The following is a 16,051-nucleotide window of genomic DNA, read 5'->3' on the forward strand; positions in this document are numbered from 1 at the left end:
ATCTTCCTTCATGCTTGTTTTCAAGAGTGATTTTATTTGTGCCATACTCTTGTCACAGTAGTTTTCTCTCCCTTCCTTAATCACTCCAAACTCTTCCCTGAACCAGGGCCTTCACACATGTAATTCCCACTGCTTTGAATGCTTCTTCATTAGACTCCTCCCCTGTTTGACTTCTCACACTCCTTAAATATCAGAGGAGATGCTACCTTTCCAGAAAATCCATTCCACATCACCTCATCCAAAGCAGATCCTCTTGTTTTTCTCTGCAATGGTACTGAAACCAAGAAGGACACTGTGGGGACTCCTGGGCATGGAAGGCTTTATGTCCCCCATTTCTTGTTTGTAGGGAATAGACTCCAGCCTCCATGACCTTCCCTGAGTTCCTAAGGGCGGATTAGAATAGTTGCTAATCAAGGAAGAGAGGGGATGCAGAGACGAGAGAGGAGCAGCCAAGAAACAATAGTGCAACCTTGGGGCAGGGTCCTGGTTCCGCCTCAAGCGTTAAACAGCAATATCTTTGAGCTCTTCTACAGAACTAAAACCCCCAAAATGGAATATATCAGCATTCTTCATTCCAGATTAAAGGAACCAGAGAAGCTCTTCAAGAAGACCACCTGAGGCCAGATTAAAGGAACCATAGAAACTCATCAGATTACCTGAGAACAAATTGAAGGAGTGCAGGTCCTGCACACACCCTAATCTTATCAGCAACCCCAACCTTGAACCGTTGCATAAAACTCCTCACCAGGGCTTCCCTGGTGGTGCAGTGGTTGGGAGTCCACCTACCGATGCAGGAGACACGGGTTCGTGCCCCAGTCCGGGAGGGTCCCACATGCCACGGAGCGGCTGGGCCCATGGGCCATGGCTGCTGGGCCTGCGCGTCCGGAGCCTGTGCTCCATGGCGGGAGAGGCCACAGCAGTGAGAGGCCCGCATACCACAAAAAAAAAAAAAACAAAAAAGCTCAGGTTGGGACACACAGTTTTTGAGGACAGGAGCCTGCTTTGTCTCCCTTGTCTGGCAAAGCAATAAAGCTACACTTTTCTATTTCACCTAAAACTCTGTCTCTGAGATTCAATTCAGCACCAGTGTACAGAAGCCAAGTTTTCAGCATCAGTACGCTGCTTATTTTCTTCCTAGTATCACAGTTTATAATTATATATACATTTATGTGAATATATAACTGTGTATAAACTAACTAGCAGAGTAAAGTGGTTATGAATACAGACTCTGGAGCCAGGTTCTAACCCTGGAAATCACTGCTTTCCTCCTGGGCTTCAGAACACCTGCAAAACACATTCAAGTATGTTTCTTTTCTGCACCATCCCCACTTCCCCCATAACAGTGTGACATTAAGCAAGTTACTTAACTGTTGTATGCCTTCTTTCCTCTTCCTTAAAGTGAGGATAGTGTATATTTCATAGGGCCCTATGAGAAGTATTGATGGGAATGAGGAGAAACAGGGGAATTTTAACCTGAGGACGTTCAGAACATTTAATTCTAGAGATGGGTTCAATTTTACAAGGAGGCAAAGACACGGGTCTCTGCTCCCATGCTGGGGAGTGGCTCTTGAATGTGTAAGTAAATTCTCCCTCTTTCTACATCTTATACTTATTTCCCAAGTTTCTGTCCTTACACTTTTCTCCTTAACTTCATTTATTACTTCTATGCTGTGACTTCTAAACTTCCAGCCTCAGCTCTACCTCCAGTCCTAAATTTCCAGCTGCTTTCAGGAAATCTTCTCATGGATATCACACCTAACATCTTAAAATTAGTAGCTCCAAAATAGAAATCACCTTCTCTTCATGGCTGCTCCCTCATCCCCGCAACTTTGTAACCTTCTTTGGCTACTCTGAAATTTCACCCCCCCCAATATTTCATATCTCCTTTCCCTGATTGATTTATTTCATTCTTATCATTTATCACTATCAAATATACTATTTCACTTATTTATCTTGTTTATTGTTTGTCTCCCCCGCTAAAAAGTTAACTCCACGAGAGCAGGAATTTTTGCCTCCTTTGTTCATGGTGTATCCCCAGGAACTAGAACAGTGCCAGGCATCCAGTAGGTGCTCAATGAATATTTATTGGATGACAGTGAATTCTCTTCCCCCCTAATTCCCATTGCCAGTTAATCTAGTTAATTCTACGTCTATGATGATTTTTGCTTCTGTCCTTCTTCCTCTTGTGCTGCTACCGTGTTTATTCAACTGTCACTGTTCCTCAAAAATATTGCAAGAGCTTGCCACCTAGTGTCTAATGAAATTTGGGCAAGTTATTTAAAAAGGGGATAATAATAGTATAGACTCATAGAACTGTCATAAGGCTTATGTATATGATGTATGTACAATATTTGACCCAGTTCCTGGAACAGTATGAGCCCTCAATGAATATTAACTATTTTTATCTGCTACCCTGGGCTAGTTCTGGGCTAGCTTTCCTGTTTTGTCTTCTGCCCCATCCTATACTTTGGCCCCAGCTGACCACTTGTGGTTCACCAAACCTGACATGAACCTTCATGCTTTCCATGAAATGGACAGCAGGGAATGAGAAGCAGGCAGGATCAGATAATTCCTTTCTGTCTGCCAAATTGGGTGCTGCTGGACTAGATAGCCCCTGATTTGCATCAAAGGAAAGGAAAGCTGGAGAACGCTTTTTATCACAGTAAGCAAAAACTGAGAGGACTATTTCTAGTGTTTTAGTTGGGTTCAGAAATTTTGGCTAAGCCCAACCATAGAATTTCAATATTTCCAATGAAGATTGTGAGGCTCAGGAGGAACGTGTAACCTACCTGTGACACCACAGTAAGTAAGAAGACCTCTTTTCTTAACTTTCGGTCTCTTTATACCACAACATGCTGGTCATAAAACCCAAAGAGTCTTGTCTCATAAAAGCACATTTACCATGCCCCAGCAGATAATTCACTTAAATGAAAACACAGTTGGAATTCTTAACTCTGAACCATCTCAGGCCATAAGCTTTTAGGTTGAGAGACAACGGCAGTTTATCAGGCACCACTGTGAGCCCCACCGGATCCCTTGGCAGAGAGACAGACAGACACCTATAAATAGGTGATTTAGATTGAGCAAGCTGCACAAAACCAGGAGTGACTCATGACTACATGGGTCCGCTTCAGTATTTACCTGGGCCAAGGCAGGAGACAAGCGTGAGAGACTGGAACAGCCAGATCATGCTCTTAGCAGTGGAGAATGGTGCTGGAAACCTCAAGGCAGTCAATGTTCTTGACATTCTCTCATAGACTGAAAGTGCTTCTACTGAAACTGCCCTCTTCCTCTCAGAGGCGTGGCAAGGCTTTCTTCCCCCATACAAAGTGTTCCAGTTTTATTTTATTACTCTATTTATTTCTTTTCTGAGTAAAGTGCAAAAATCTTGTGTGTGATGTGAATTGGAATTTTCACTATCTATATCCTTTTTTCTTTCTTTTATATGGTAGTAAAACAACCTAAATTACATATTGTGGTTATGTAACCTAAAATTAACTGGGTTTTTTTTTGAATTTTATTTTATTTTTTTATACAGCAGGTTCTTATTAGTTATCCATTTTACACATATTAGTGTATATATGTCAATCTCAATCTCCCAATTCATCACCCCCCCACCACCAACCCCCTACCACTTTCTCCCCTTGGTGTCCATATGTTTGTTCTCTACAACTGTGCCTCCATTTCTGCCCTGCAAACCGGTTCATCTGTACCATTTTTCTTGGTTCCATATATATGCATTTATATACGATATTTGTTCTTCTCTTTCTGACTTACTTCACTCTGTATGACAGTCTCTAGATCCATCCACGTCTCTACAAATGACCAAATTTTGTTCCTTTTTATGGCTGATTAATATTCCATTGTATATATGTATCACATCTTCATTATCCATTCATCCATCAATGGACATTTAGGTTGCTTCCATGACCTGGCTATTGTAAATAGAGCTGCAATGAACATTGGGGTGCATGTGTCTTTTTGAATTATGGTTTTCTCTGGGTATATGCCCAGTATTAGGATTGCTGGGTCATATGGTAATTCTATTTTTAGTTTTTTAAGGAAATTCTATACTGTTCTCCATAGTGGCTGTATCAATATACATTCCCACCAAGAGCGCAGGAGGGTTCCCTTTTCTCCACACCCTCTCCAGCATTTATTGTTCATAGATTTTTTGATGATGGCCATCCTGACTGGTGTGAGGTGATACCACATTATAGCTTTGATTTGCATTTCTCTAATGATTAATGATGTTGAGCATCCTTTCATGTGTTTGTTGGCAATCTGTATACCTTCTTTGGAGAAATGTCTATTTAAGTCTTCTGCCCATTTTTGGATTGGGTTGTTTGTTTTTTTGATATTGAGCTGCATGAGCTGCTTGTATATTTTGGAGATTAATCTTTTGTCAGTTGCTTCATTTGCATATATTTTCTCCAATTCTGAAAGTTGTCTTTTCATCTTGTTTATGGTTTCCTTTGCTGTGCAAAAGCTTTTAAGTTTCATTAGGTCTCATTTGTTTATTTTTGTTTTTATTTCCATTTCTCTAGGAGGTGGGTCAAAAAGGATCTTGCTGTGATTTATGTCAGAGTGTTCTGCCTATGTTTTCCTCTAAGAGTTTGGCAGTGTCTGATCTTACATTTAGGTCTTTAATCCATTTTGAGTTTATTTTTGTGTATGGTGTTAGGGAGTGTTCTAATTTCATTCTTTTACATGTAACTGTCTGGTTCTCCCAACACCACTTATTGAAGAGGCTGTCTTTTCTCCATTGTATATTCTTGCCTCATTTATCAAAGATAAGGTGACCATATGTCGCAGGCAGATTCTTAACCACTGTGCCACCAGGGAAGTCCCTGATAGTATCATTTGATGCACAAAAGTTTTTTGTTTTAATGAAGGCTGGTTTATTTGTTTTTTCTTTTGTTGCCTATGCTTTTGGTGTCATATTCAAGAAATTGTGCCAAATCCAATGTAACGAAGATTTTCCCCTGTGTTTCTTCTAAGAGTTTTATAGTCTTAGTTTTTATATTTATCTCTTTGATACATTTAGGTTGATTTTTCTATATTATTTAAGGCAAGATTCACCTTCATTCTTTTGCATTAGGATGTCTTATTTTCCCAGTACCATTTGTTGAAAAGGCTGTCCTTTCCCTATTGAATGTTCTTGGCGTCCTTGTCAAAAATCATTTGGACATATATTTGAGGGTTTATATCTGGTCTATTCTGTTTTATTCTACAGCACCCTGTGTCTGTCTTATGCCCCTGCCACACTCTTTTGATTACTGTAGCTTTGAAGTAAGTTTTGAAATCAGAAAGTGTGAATCCTCTAACTTTGTTCCTTTTCAGGATTGTTTTGGCCATTCAGGGTTGAATTTAATAAAATACATGTTTTGGAATCTCTCCAGATGATTATTTCTTTTCTCCCCTTTAATTTGTTTAAACAAAACCTTGCAATAAATGATTTCTTTTGCAAAATATATTCAAAGTCTTAAAAGAGAAAAATCTTCTACCTAGAATACTCTACCCAGCAAGATTGCCATTTAGAATAGGTGGAGAAATAAAGAATTTCTCAGACAAGCAAAAACTAAAAGAATACAGCAATACTAAACCTATCCTAAAAGATATATTGAAAGGCCATCTCTAAATAGAAGAGAAGCAAGAAGAAATAGGAAGGAGTAAATCCAGCTGGAAAGTAAATCACTTAAATTACCCAGTATACAGATCAAAAAGAAAAAAAAAACTGTTTGTGAAAGCAATGATAAACACAAGGAACAGCAAAAGGATAAACATGAAGATGTAAAAAGGGACATCAAAATCATGAAGTGTGGGGAAGGAGAGTAAGAAAATCCATATTCTTTTTCTTTATTTTTTAAAATTTATTTATTTTATGTGTTTTTACTTTTTTTGGTTGTGTTGGGTCTTCGTTGCTGCACAGAGGCTTTCTCTAGTTGCAGCGAGCAGGGGCTACTCTTCACGGCAGTGCATGAGCTTCTCATTGTGGTGGCTTCTCTTGTTGCGGAGCATGGGCTTTAGGCATGCAGGCTCAGTAGTTGTGGCTTGTGGGCTCTAGAGCACAGGTTCAGTAGTTGTGGCACACAGGCTTAGTTGTTCTGTGACATGTGGGATCTTCCCAGACCAGGGCTCGAACCCATGTTCCTTGCATTGGCAGGCAGATTCTTAACCACTGTGCCACCAGGGAAGCCTTCTTTTTCCTTTTTTTAGAACGTGTTTGAGTCTATATCACTATCAATCCAAAGCAAGCAGATATAGGAATGGGTTAACATATTGGAAAAACAGGGCAACCACAAATTAAAAACTTACAATAGAGTCACAAAAACCTAACAGAAGAGAACACAAGTATAAAATAAAAAGAAATAATCAAACCACAAAAAGAAAAAAGAAAGGAACACAGAAGAAATAAAGAATCAACTGGAAAGCAAGGTTTGAAATGGCAATTAATACACATATATCAATAATTACCTTAAATGTTGATGGACAGAATGTTCCAATCAAAAGACATAGAGTGGCAGATTGGATTTGAAAGACAAGAGCTTACAATATGCTGCCTACAAGAGACCCATTTTAGGGAAAAAGGCACACATAGATTGAAAGTGAGGGGATGGAAAAAGATTTCATTCAGGGACTTCCCTGGTGGTGCAGTAGTTAAGAATCTGCTTACCAATGAAGGGGACATGGGTTTGATCCCTGCTCTGGGAAGATCCCACATGCCACGGATTAACTAAGCCTGTGCACCACAACTACTGATCCTGTGCTCTAGGGCCCATGTGCCACAACTACTGAGCTCACATGCTGCAACTAATGAAGCCCACTTTCCTAGACCCTGTGCTCCACAACAAGAGAAGCCACCACAATGAGAAGCCTGCACACCACAACAAAGAGTAGCCCCCGTTTGCTACAACTAGAGAAAGCCCACATACAGCAATGAAGACCTAATGCAGCCAAAAAAAAAAAAAAAGTTATTTCATGCAAATGGACATGACAAGGAAGTGGGAGTTGCAATACTCATATCAGACCAAATAGTCTTTAAAGCAAAGGCTATAAAGAAAGATAAAGAAGTACAGTATATAATGATAAAAGAATCAATACAAGATGAGACTTTTACACTCATCAACATATATGCACCTAATATAGGAAGACCCAAATACATAAAACAAATACTAACAGACATAAACGGAGAAATTGATATGAATACAATAATACTAGGAGAGGTTAACATCCCACTCACATCAATGGACAGACCTTCCAGACAGAGAACCAATGAGGCAACAGAGGTCCTAAATGATACAATAGAACAGTTAGACTTAATTGATATTTTCAGGGCACTACATCAAAAAAACCCACAGAATATACATTCTTTTCAAGTGCACATGGAACATTCTCTAGAATTGACCATATCCTAGGGCACAAAACTAACTTCAAGAAATTTAAGAGTATAGAAATTATTTCAAGCATCTTTTCTGACCACAATGGCATGAAACTAGAAATCAACCACAGGAAAAAAAATGAGAAAAAAAAAAGATTATATGGAGACTAAATAACATGACACTAAAAAACCAATGGGTCAATGAAGAAGTCACAAAGGAAATTAAAAAATGCCTTGAGACAAATGACAATGAAAACACAACTTACAAAATCTATGGGATGCAGCAAAAACATTTCTCAGAGAGAAGTTCATAGCATACAGACTTTCATCCAAAGAAAGAAAAATCTCAAATAAACAACTTAACCTACCACCTAAAAGAATTAGAAAAAGAAGAACAAAACCTAAAGTTAGCAGAAGGAAGGAAATAATAAAGATCAGGGAGAAAATAAATAAATAGAGATTTTAAAAATACAATAGAAAAAAGCAACAAAACCAAGAGCTTGTTCTTTGAAAGCATAAACAAAATTAACAAATCACTGGCCAGATTCACAAAGAAGAAAAGAGAGAGAACCCAAATAAACAAAATAAGAAATGAAAAAGGAGAAATCTCAACTGATAGCACAGAAATTAAAAAAAAAAATAAGAGAATACTATGAACAATTATATGCCAACAAATTTGACAACCTAGAAGAAATGGACAGCTTCCTAGAAACATACAGCCCAGCAAAATTCAATCAAGCAGAAATAGATAATTTGAACAGACCTATTACTAGAAGTGAAATAGAATTTGTAATTAAAAAACTTTCTACAAACAAAAGTCCAGGACCAGATGGCTTCACAGGTGAATTCTACCAAACATGCAAAGAAGAACTTATACTGATTCTTCTCAAATTCTTCCAAAAGATTGAAGAGGAGGGAACACTCCCAAAGACATCCTATGAAGCCACCATCACCCTGATACCAAAACCAGACAAAGACACCACCACAAAAGAAAATTACAGGCCAATATCTTTGATGAATATAGATGCAAAAATTCTCAACAAAATATTAGCAAACAGAATCCAGAAACACATAAAAATCATCATACACCACGACCAAGTGGGATTCATCCCAGGTTCACAAGGATGGTTCACATATGCAAATCAATCAATCAATGTAATACACCACATTAACAAGAGAAAAGTCAGAAAAGTCAAAAACCACATGATCATCTCAATAGATGCAGAGAAACCATTTGACAAAATTCAACATGAATTCATGAAAAAAAAAAAAAACTCTTACCAAAGTGAGAATAGAGGGAACATATCTCAAGATAATAAAAGTCATTTATGACAAACCCACAGCCAATATAATAGTCAATGGTGAGAAGTTGAAAGCCTTCCTCTAAAATCTGGAACAAGACAAGGATGCCCACTCTCACCACTTCTATTCAACATAGTATTGGAAATCCCAGCCACAGCAATCAGACAAGAAAAAGAAAAGTTATCCAAATTGGAAGGGAAGAGGTAAAATTGTCACTGTATGCAAATGACATGATACTATATATAGAAAACCTAGGGATTCCACGCAAAAACTACTAGATCTAATAAATGAATTCAGCAAAGTAGGATGATAGAAGATTAACATTCAGAAATCAGTTGCATTCCTTTACACTAACAATGAAATATTAGAAAGGGAATTCAAAAAAAAGACACTTTTTTAAATTGCACCAGAGAAAGAAAAATACCTGGAGTAAACCTGACCAAGGAGATGAAATATTTATATGCTAAGTACTATAAAACATTAATTAAGGAAGTAAAATAGGATTCAAAGAAATGGAAAGATATCCCATGCTCTTGGATTGGAAGAATTAATATTGTTAAAATGGCAATACTACCCAAAGCAATCTACAGATTTAACGTGATTCCTATCAAATTACCTATGACATTTTTTCACAGAACTAGAACAGATAATCCAAAAATTTATATGGAACCATAAAAGACCCAGAATTACCAGAGCAATCCTGAGGGGAAAAAAACAAAGCAAGAGGCATAACTCTCCCAGACTTCAGACAATACTGCAAAGCTACAGTAATCAAAACAGTGTAGTATTGGTACAAAAACAGGCATATGGATCAATGGAACAGAACAGAGAGCCCAGAAATAAACCCACACACCTACAGTCAATTAATCTTCAACAAAGGAGGCAAGAATATAAAATGGGGAAAAGACAGTCTCTTCAGCAAGTGGTGCTGGGAAAGTTGGACAGTTTCATGTAAATCAATGAAGTTAGAACACACCCTCACACCATGCACAAAAATAAACTCAAATGGCTTAAAGACTTAAACATAAGACATAACACCATAAAACTCCTAGAAAAAAGCATAGACAAAACATTCTCTGATGTAAACTGTACCAATGTTTTCTTAGGCCAGTCTCCCAAGGCAATAGAAATAAAAGCAAAAATAAACAAATGGGACCTAACCAAACTTACAAGCTTTTGCACAGCAGACCATAAAAACAAACAAAAAACCAAACAAAAAACAAAAGACAACCTACGGAATGGATGGGAGAAAATATTTGCAAATGATGCGATAGACAAGGGCATAATCTCCAAAATACACAAACAGCTCATACAACTCAACAACAAAAAAACAAACAGTCCAATCAAAAAATGGACAGAAGACCTTAATAGACATTTCTCCAAAGAAGACACGCAGATGGCCAGTAGGCACATGAAAAGATGCTCAACATCACTAAATATTAAAGAAATGCAAATCAAAACTACAATGAGGTACCACCTCACACCAGTCAGAATGACTATCATTAAAAAGTCTACAAATAACAAATGCTAGAGAAAGTGTGGAGAAAAGGGAACCCACCTACACTGTTGGTGGGAATGTAAGTTGGTACAGCCACTATGGAAAACATTATGAAGGTTCCTCAGAAAACTAAAAATAGAATTATCATATGATCTAGCAATCCCACTCCTGGGCATATACCTGGATAAAGCTATAATTCAAAAAGATACATGCACCCCTATGTTCATAGCAGCACTATTCACAATAGCCAAAACATGGAGACAACCTAAATGTCCATCGACAGATGAATGGATAAAGAAGATGTGGTACATATATACAATGGAATACTACTCAGCCATAAAAAAGAACAAAATAATGCCATTTACAGGAACATGGATGCATCTAGAGCTTATTATACTAAGTGAAGTAAGTCAGAAAGAGAAAGACAAACACCATATGATATCACTCATATGTGGAATCTAAAATATGGCACAAATGAACCTATCTACAAAACAGAAACAGACTCATAGCCATAGAGAACAGACTTGTGGTTGCCAAGGGGGAGTGGGGAGGGAGAGAGATGGACTGGGAGTTTGGGGTTGGTAGATGAAAACCGTTACATTTAGGATGGATAAACAACAAGGTTCTAATATATAGCACAGGGAACTATGTTCAATATCTTATGATAAACCATAATGGAAAAGAATATAAAAAAATGTCTATATGAGTATAACTGAGTCACTTTGCTGTACAGCAGAGATTGGCACACCATTGTAAATACACTATACTTCAATAAAAAATTTTTTTTAAAGATTTCTTAAAGATAACTAATTTCTGCATTCTGGAGAGAGCCCTTACTTGATTGCACTTTTTTCCTTTTCATTCCTTGCTTGGTTCAATTTACTAAAATTTGAATTAACATTTTTAACAATTATATTAATAAGTGAGACTGATCAATATCAGGAATTGACAAATTTTTTCCATAAAGGTCAAGATAGTGAATACTTTTAGACTTTGGGGGCTGTACAGTCTCCACTGCAACTATTCAACTTCGCTGTTGTAGCATGAAAGCAGCCGCAGTCAATATGTAAATGAATGAGTATTGGGGGGGTTCCAGAAAAAATTTATTTATTAACACTGAAATTTAAATTTCATATAATTTTTGCATGTCACCAAATATTATTCTTCTTTTGAGTATTTCCAACTTTTAAAAATTGTAAAAACTATTCTTAACCCACAAGCTATATAAAAACACTTGGCAGACTGGATTTGTCCACAGGAAGTAGTTTGCTGATCCCTGGTCTATATTTTTCTTTTTTGGGAATCGTCCTCATCTAGTTTGGAATCAGTGCTATATTAATAGGGCTCAATGAATTTTGAAAATTTCCACTAGTTTTTACACTTTGGAACAGTTAAAATTACATAGAAATTATCCTTTCATTGAAGGTGGTGGAGTTAGCTCATAAGACCATCTAGGCTTGGTGCCTCTTGGGGAATTAGATAACTGAGTATATTTTCCATTTTATCTCTGGTTAAAGAAGTTCTTCCAGTTATAACCTTTCAACTTATGAACTATTATAAGTGTAAAGCTATATACCAGAGCAATCCATTTGTTCTTCCTGCCACAAGATGGCATTGTTTGTGTTTTGAAAAGATCACTCTGGCTGTGGTGTAGAGAATGAACTGGACCACGGCAAGTATGACTTCAGGAGGTAAAGTGTTGTTGTCCAGGTAAGAGAAGATAGTGCCTTGACTGCTGTAGCTACTGCTGGATGGAAGAAGAAAAGTTGGATGGATTATAAAAACATTCAAAGAGGTATGTCAGGGATTTTCAAGACCACTTCCATGTTCAATGGTTCACTATGAGGACTTATAGGATTCAGCATATAGTTATACGCATGGCTGTGAGTTATTACAGTGAATAGATAAAAAGCAAAATCAGTAAAAAGAGATGGTATATAGAGTGGTGTCCAGGAGAAACCAAGGTACAAGCTTCCAAGAGGCTTCTGCCAGTGGAGTCACATAGGATATGCTTAATTCCTCTAGTGACATGTGATGACAACATGTGTGAAATATTTTCTACTAGAGAAGTTTGTCTGAGCCTAGGATTCCAGGGTTTTTATCAGTAGTCATGCAGGCGCTATCTACCTAGCATGTATAAAATTTCAGAATCCCAGACGGAAAGCAGATGTTTAGCACAAAGCAAATTGTTTGTATAAGCAGTTCAGTGACTCCCTTTTATCAGGGAATGGTAGAACTCTCCCCAAATCCAAGTTCCGAGACACCAGCCAAGGGCCAACCTTGTAAGCACACCTTTCAAAGGATAGCAGTCTTAGGCCCACATTGTTAATGTTAACTCTTTTCTGTGTTTTCTAATTCCTAATTATGTTTTATACACAGGAAGTAAAGCCAGTATTTTTCTATTGCATTTCCATCTGAAGGTTGGAAACTTATTAAGGGAATATACTTTGGAATAAATAGCTTTGTCATTGAGACATGTGCCAAAGAATTACTCATTCCAGGTAAGGTAAGACAGTTAAAAGCTGTACAAACTTTTGCATCTTCACTAGTTAATCAAAATATTATACATTGAGGACTTCCTCTGTAACTTGCACAAGATCAGACATTGTGGTTACAAATGATGAGCAAAATCAGGTGTGATCTGTGCCCTGATGGAGCTCACAGTCTAGTGGGGAAACAGAGACATTGATCAGATAATCACAAGGAGAAATATTTAAAGACAAAATTTGAAAACTGCTGTGGTGGAAAGAGATCTAGTATAATGAGAGTAAAAATGGGCATCAGACATGGATTGAAGAACAGGAAGACTTCCCTCAGGAAGGGACGTTTGAGCTGAGCCCTGAGGGATAACTGGGCATTAACTAAGTGAAGTGTGTATTAGAGGTAGTGAAGGTACGGAGTGGGTGGTAAAGCATTTCAGACAGAGGGAGAGTCCTAAGGCTAACGTGTAGATTAAATTAAATGAAATGTGCCAGGACCTCAGAGAGCACTAGAAAAACACCACCAAAAATTTAAAAAAATCTTCTCAAGATTATCTGTATCTGTTTATAAAGTTGCTACACAGGTGGCACTGAAATTGTTCTGGGTAGTGGTTCCATTTCAGCCCAACAAAAAACGGATGAAGAGATGTAACTGTGGGAGCTGGGAGCCCAAGCGTGTTTGCAAAGAGTTGCTCAGAGCAGAGGATCTGAAGCTTCTTTGATAAGTAGAGAGTAAAGGAAGTGGTTTCAGATCTAGAAGATACTGTTTGCTGTCTCACATACCACCTCTTAGCAAGTCATTTCTTCAAAGTTTTACAAAACATCCTGAGGCCCTGCACCCATAGTTCTGAGGGAACCGCACCCTAGTCTCGTCATTGAAAAACCTAGTCCTTTTATCCCTTTTCTCCAAGTGGCACTGTGGGTGACCTATACAATCTTACTCTCAAATTCCCTAGAAACAGACTCAAAGTGGTTTCCAGGACTTCTATTCTACTCTTGATGTCTGGGTCCCAATCCGAGTTCAGTTCAACAAATTATTTATTTATTTATTTATTAACATCTTTATTCTTTATTGGAGTATAATTGCTCTACAATGGTGTGCTAGCTTCTGCTTTATAACAAGGTGAATCAACAAATATTTATTAAGCTCTCCTAAGGCATTGGCTTCTGTGATGAGCGCTCTTACTGAAAAGGTGAATAAGACAAAACTCTTATACTAGAGGGAGAGGGACCCCAAAACATATGATTTAAGTGCCCAGTTTCTCTGTTTCTAGGATGATCAAGGCAGAACTCCCTGCTCTACCTCTAGACATACGCATCTGCTGTGCTCTGGTTTCTTGTTTCTGGTCCTGGTCCTCCTTATCTCTAGGTTTTCCACCTTCTCTCAGGATCCTGGTCATCTCTCTCACAGCAGACTTCCTTTTCCCCATTCTCTGTCTGACTACCTCAATCCATGGTAACTTTGTGTCTATTCAGGGTCTGAGTTCTCAGCTGCACAGAGCCTTTATCATATTGTTGATAGTTTTTGATGTTTCAGCTACTTATTTTATCTCTTCTTTTCCTGAAAAAGCCAAGTAAGACACAAACAGAATAGATGTATCATCAAATATTCGTGTGTTTACTTGCTGAAATGGAGCTTGTAGTCTCATTTCTTAGGCACTTACAAGGTGCAGACAATACTTTATTCATAGAAATTTACAAATACATGAAATAAAAGGTAACATGTAGAAAGGATAAAATACCCTGTTACAAACATGGCACCTGGCTTCTGAAATAGGTTTAGCAGCATTTGCTACTAGTAAGCATAATCTTCATGCTTGTATTAATTAATCCAAGTTTTTGAGGATCCAAGGTTTATTAGGTACTGTGGACACAAAGAAGAGGAGAAAGTCTTCTGAGCCAAAACAACTTATTGACCAGTTGGGGAGACAGTTAAAAAAATGCCACAGCTATATAATTATAAAAGAATATGATAAATGCTACTATTATGCACTTATGTACTAAATGCTGCAGGAGTGTAAATAAGGAGCTATATATTTAGCTTTGAGTGGGAGGTTTTGGAAGGCTACACAAAGAGGGGATACTTGGTCTGATCCTTGAAATATGAAAGAGCCAGAGATGGAATGGAGAGAAAGGCATTTCAGGTGCGGGACGCAGCATGGGCAAAGGCATGGGAGTGGGAAAGGATTTGGTGAGTTTATGGACCCACGATATTCTATGTGGCTGGATCCTAGGGAATAGGCAGGTGAGGGGCCTGGAAAATCTGATAGGTTAGATTGCTAAGGAGTCTGGTCCCACAGGAAAATGAAGTGATAACTTCCATGTTTTAGAAAGATTGCTCTTTGTGTGATAGCAGCCCAGGTTATAAAGGATAAAGGAATGAACTGAGAGACTGGGATAGAGAGGGAGGGTGTGTTTGAGAATTAGACAGATTGAGGAGACATGGTTGAGAGGGGCCAAATAGAGGAGTTGGAATTTTTTTTTTAATTAATTAATTTATTTATTTAACATCTTTATTGGAGTATAATTGCTTTACAATGGTGTGTTAGTTTCTGCTTTACAACAAAGTGAATCAGTTATACATATACATATGTTCCCATATCTCTTCCCTCTTGCGTCTCCCTCCCTCCCACCCTCCCTATCCCACCGTCTAGGTGGTCACAAACCACCTAGCTGATCTCCCTGTGCTATGCGGCTTCTTCCCACTAGCTATCTATTTTACCTTTGGTAGTGTATATATGTCCATGCCACTCTCTCACTTCGTCACAGCTTACCCTTCCCCCTCCCCATGTCCTCAAGTCCATTCTCTAGTAGGTCTGTGTCTTTATTCCCATCCTACCCCTAGGCTCTTCATGACATTCTTTTTTCTTAGATTCCATATATATGTGTTAACATATGGTATTTGTTTTTCTCCTTCTGACTTACTTCACTCTGTATGACAGATGAGGAGTTGGAATTGACAGGACCTAATAGCTGATTAGATGTAGTGGGGAGGTGAGGTGATGGGAAGAAAGAAAGAAGACTCGAGGATAAAAGATTTTTTTGCTTTGGGTGGCAGCTGACTGGTGAAGCAGTGAAGAATAGCAGTTCAGGACACAGCCCCTGGAGTTGGAAGACTAGGAATTGATTCCTGGTTTTAATATTTGTTTGTCTGAGTTACTTAGCCTTTCTGTGACTCAGCTTCTTAACTTGTAAAATGGAGGATGATTGCAACTATTTTGGGGGTAGATAAGTTTTAATGTTTCTTATGGGCTTTAAATGAGTGAATACATATAAAACATCAGGATGGGAATTGTACATAGTAAGCACTCAGTAAGTGTCAGCTATTATGATTTGGTGGGCCATTAACTAGCACAGTGGAAACAGACAGAAAGCAAGTTGGGGAGGTCA

General features: G+C 38.1%; 1 protein-coding gene across 1 annotated transcript in view; it reads right to left on the reverse strand.

Moving 5' to 3' along the window:
• Window positions 1-3,642, reverse strand: part of SLAMF6 (SLAM family member 6) — a gene marked incomplete at its 3' end in the record, with an annotated part of 28,997 nt that extends 25,355 nt beyond the window's left edge. The window contains exon 1 of the mRNA XM_079926925.1: window positions 3,142-3,642. Within this exon, the coding sequence (XP_079783051.1) occupies window positions 3,142-3,247 (106 nt within the window). The 5' untranslated portion in view covers window positions 3,248-3,642. The remainder of the gene's footprint in view (window positions 1-3,141) is intronic.
• Between the last annotated feature and the right edge of the window lie 12,409 nt (window positions 3,643-16,051).

Source organism: Stenella coeruleoalba (genome assembly GCF_951394435.1).
Source record: "Stenella coeruleoalba genome assembly, chromosome: 1".
NCBI lineage: Eukaryota > Metazoa > Chordata > Mammalia > Artiodactyla > Delphinidae > Stenella > Stenella coeruleoalba.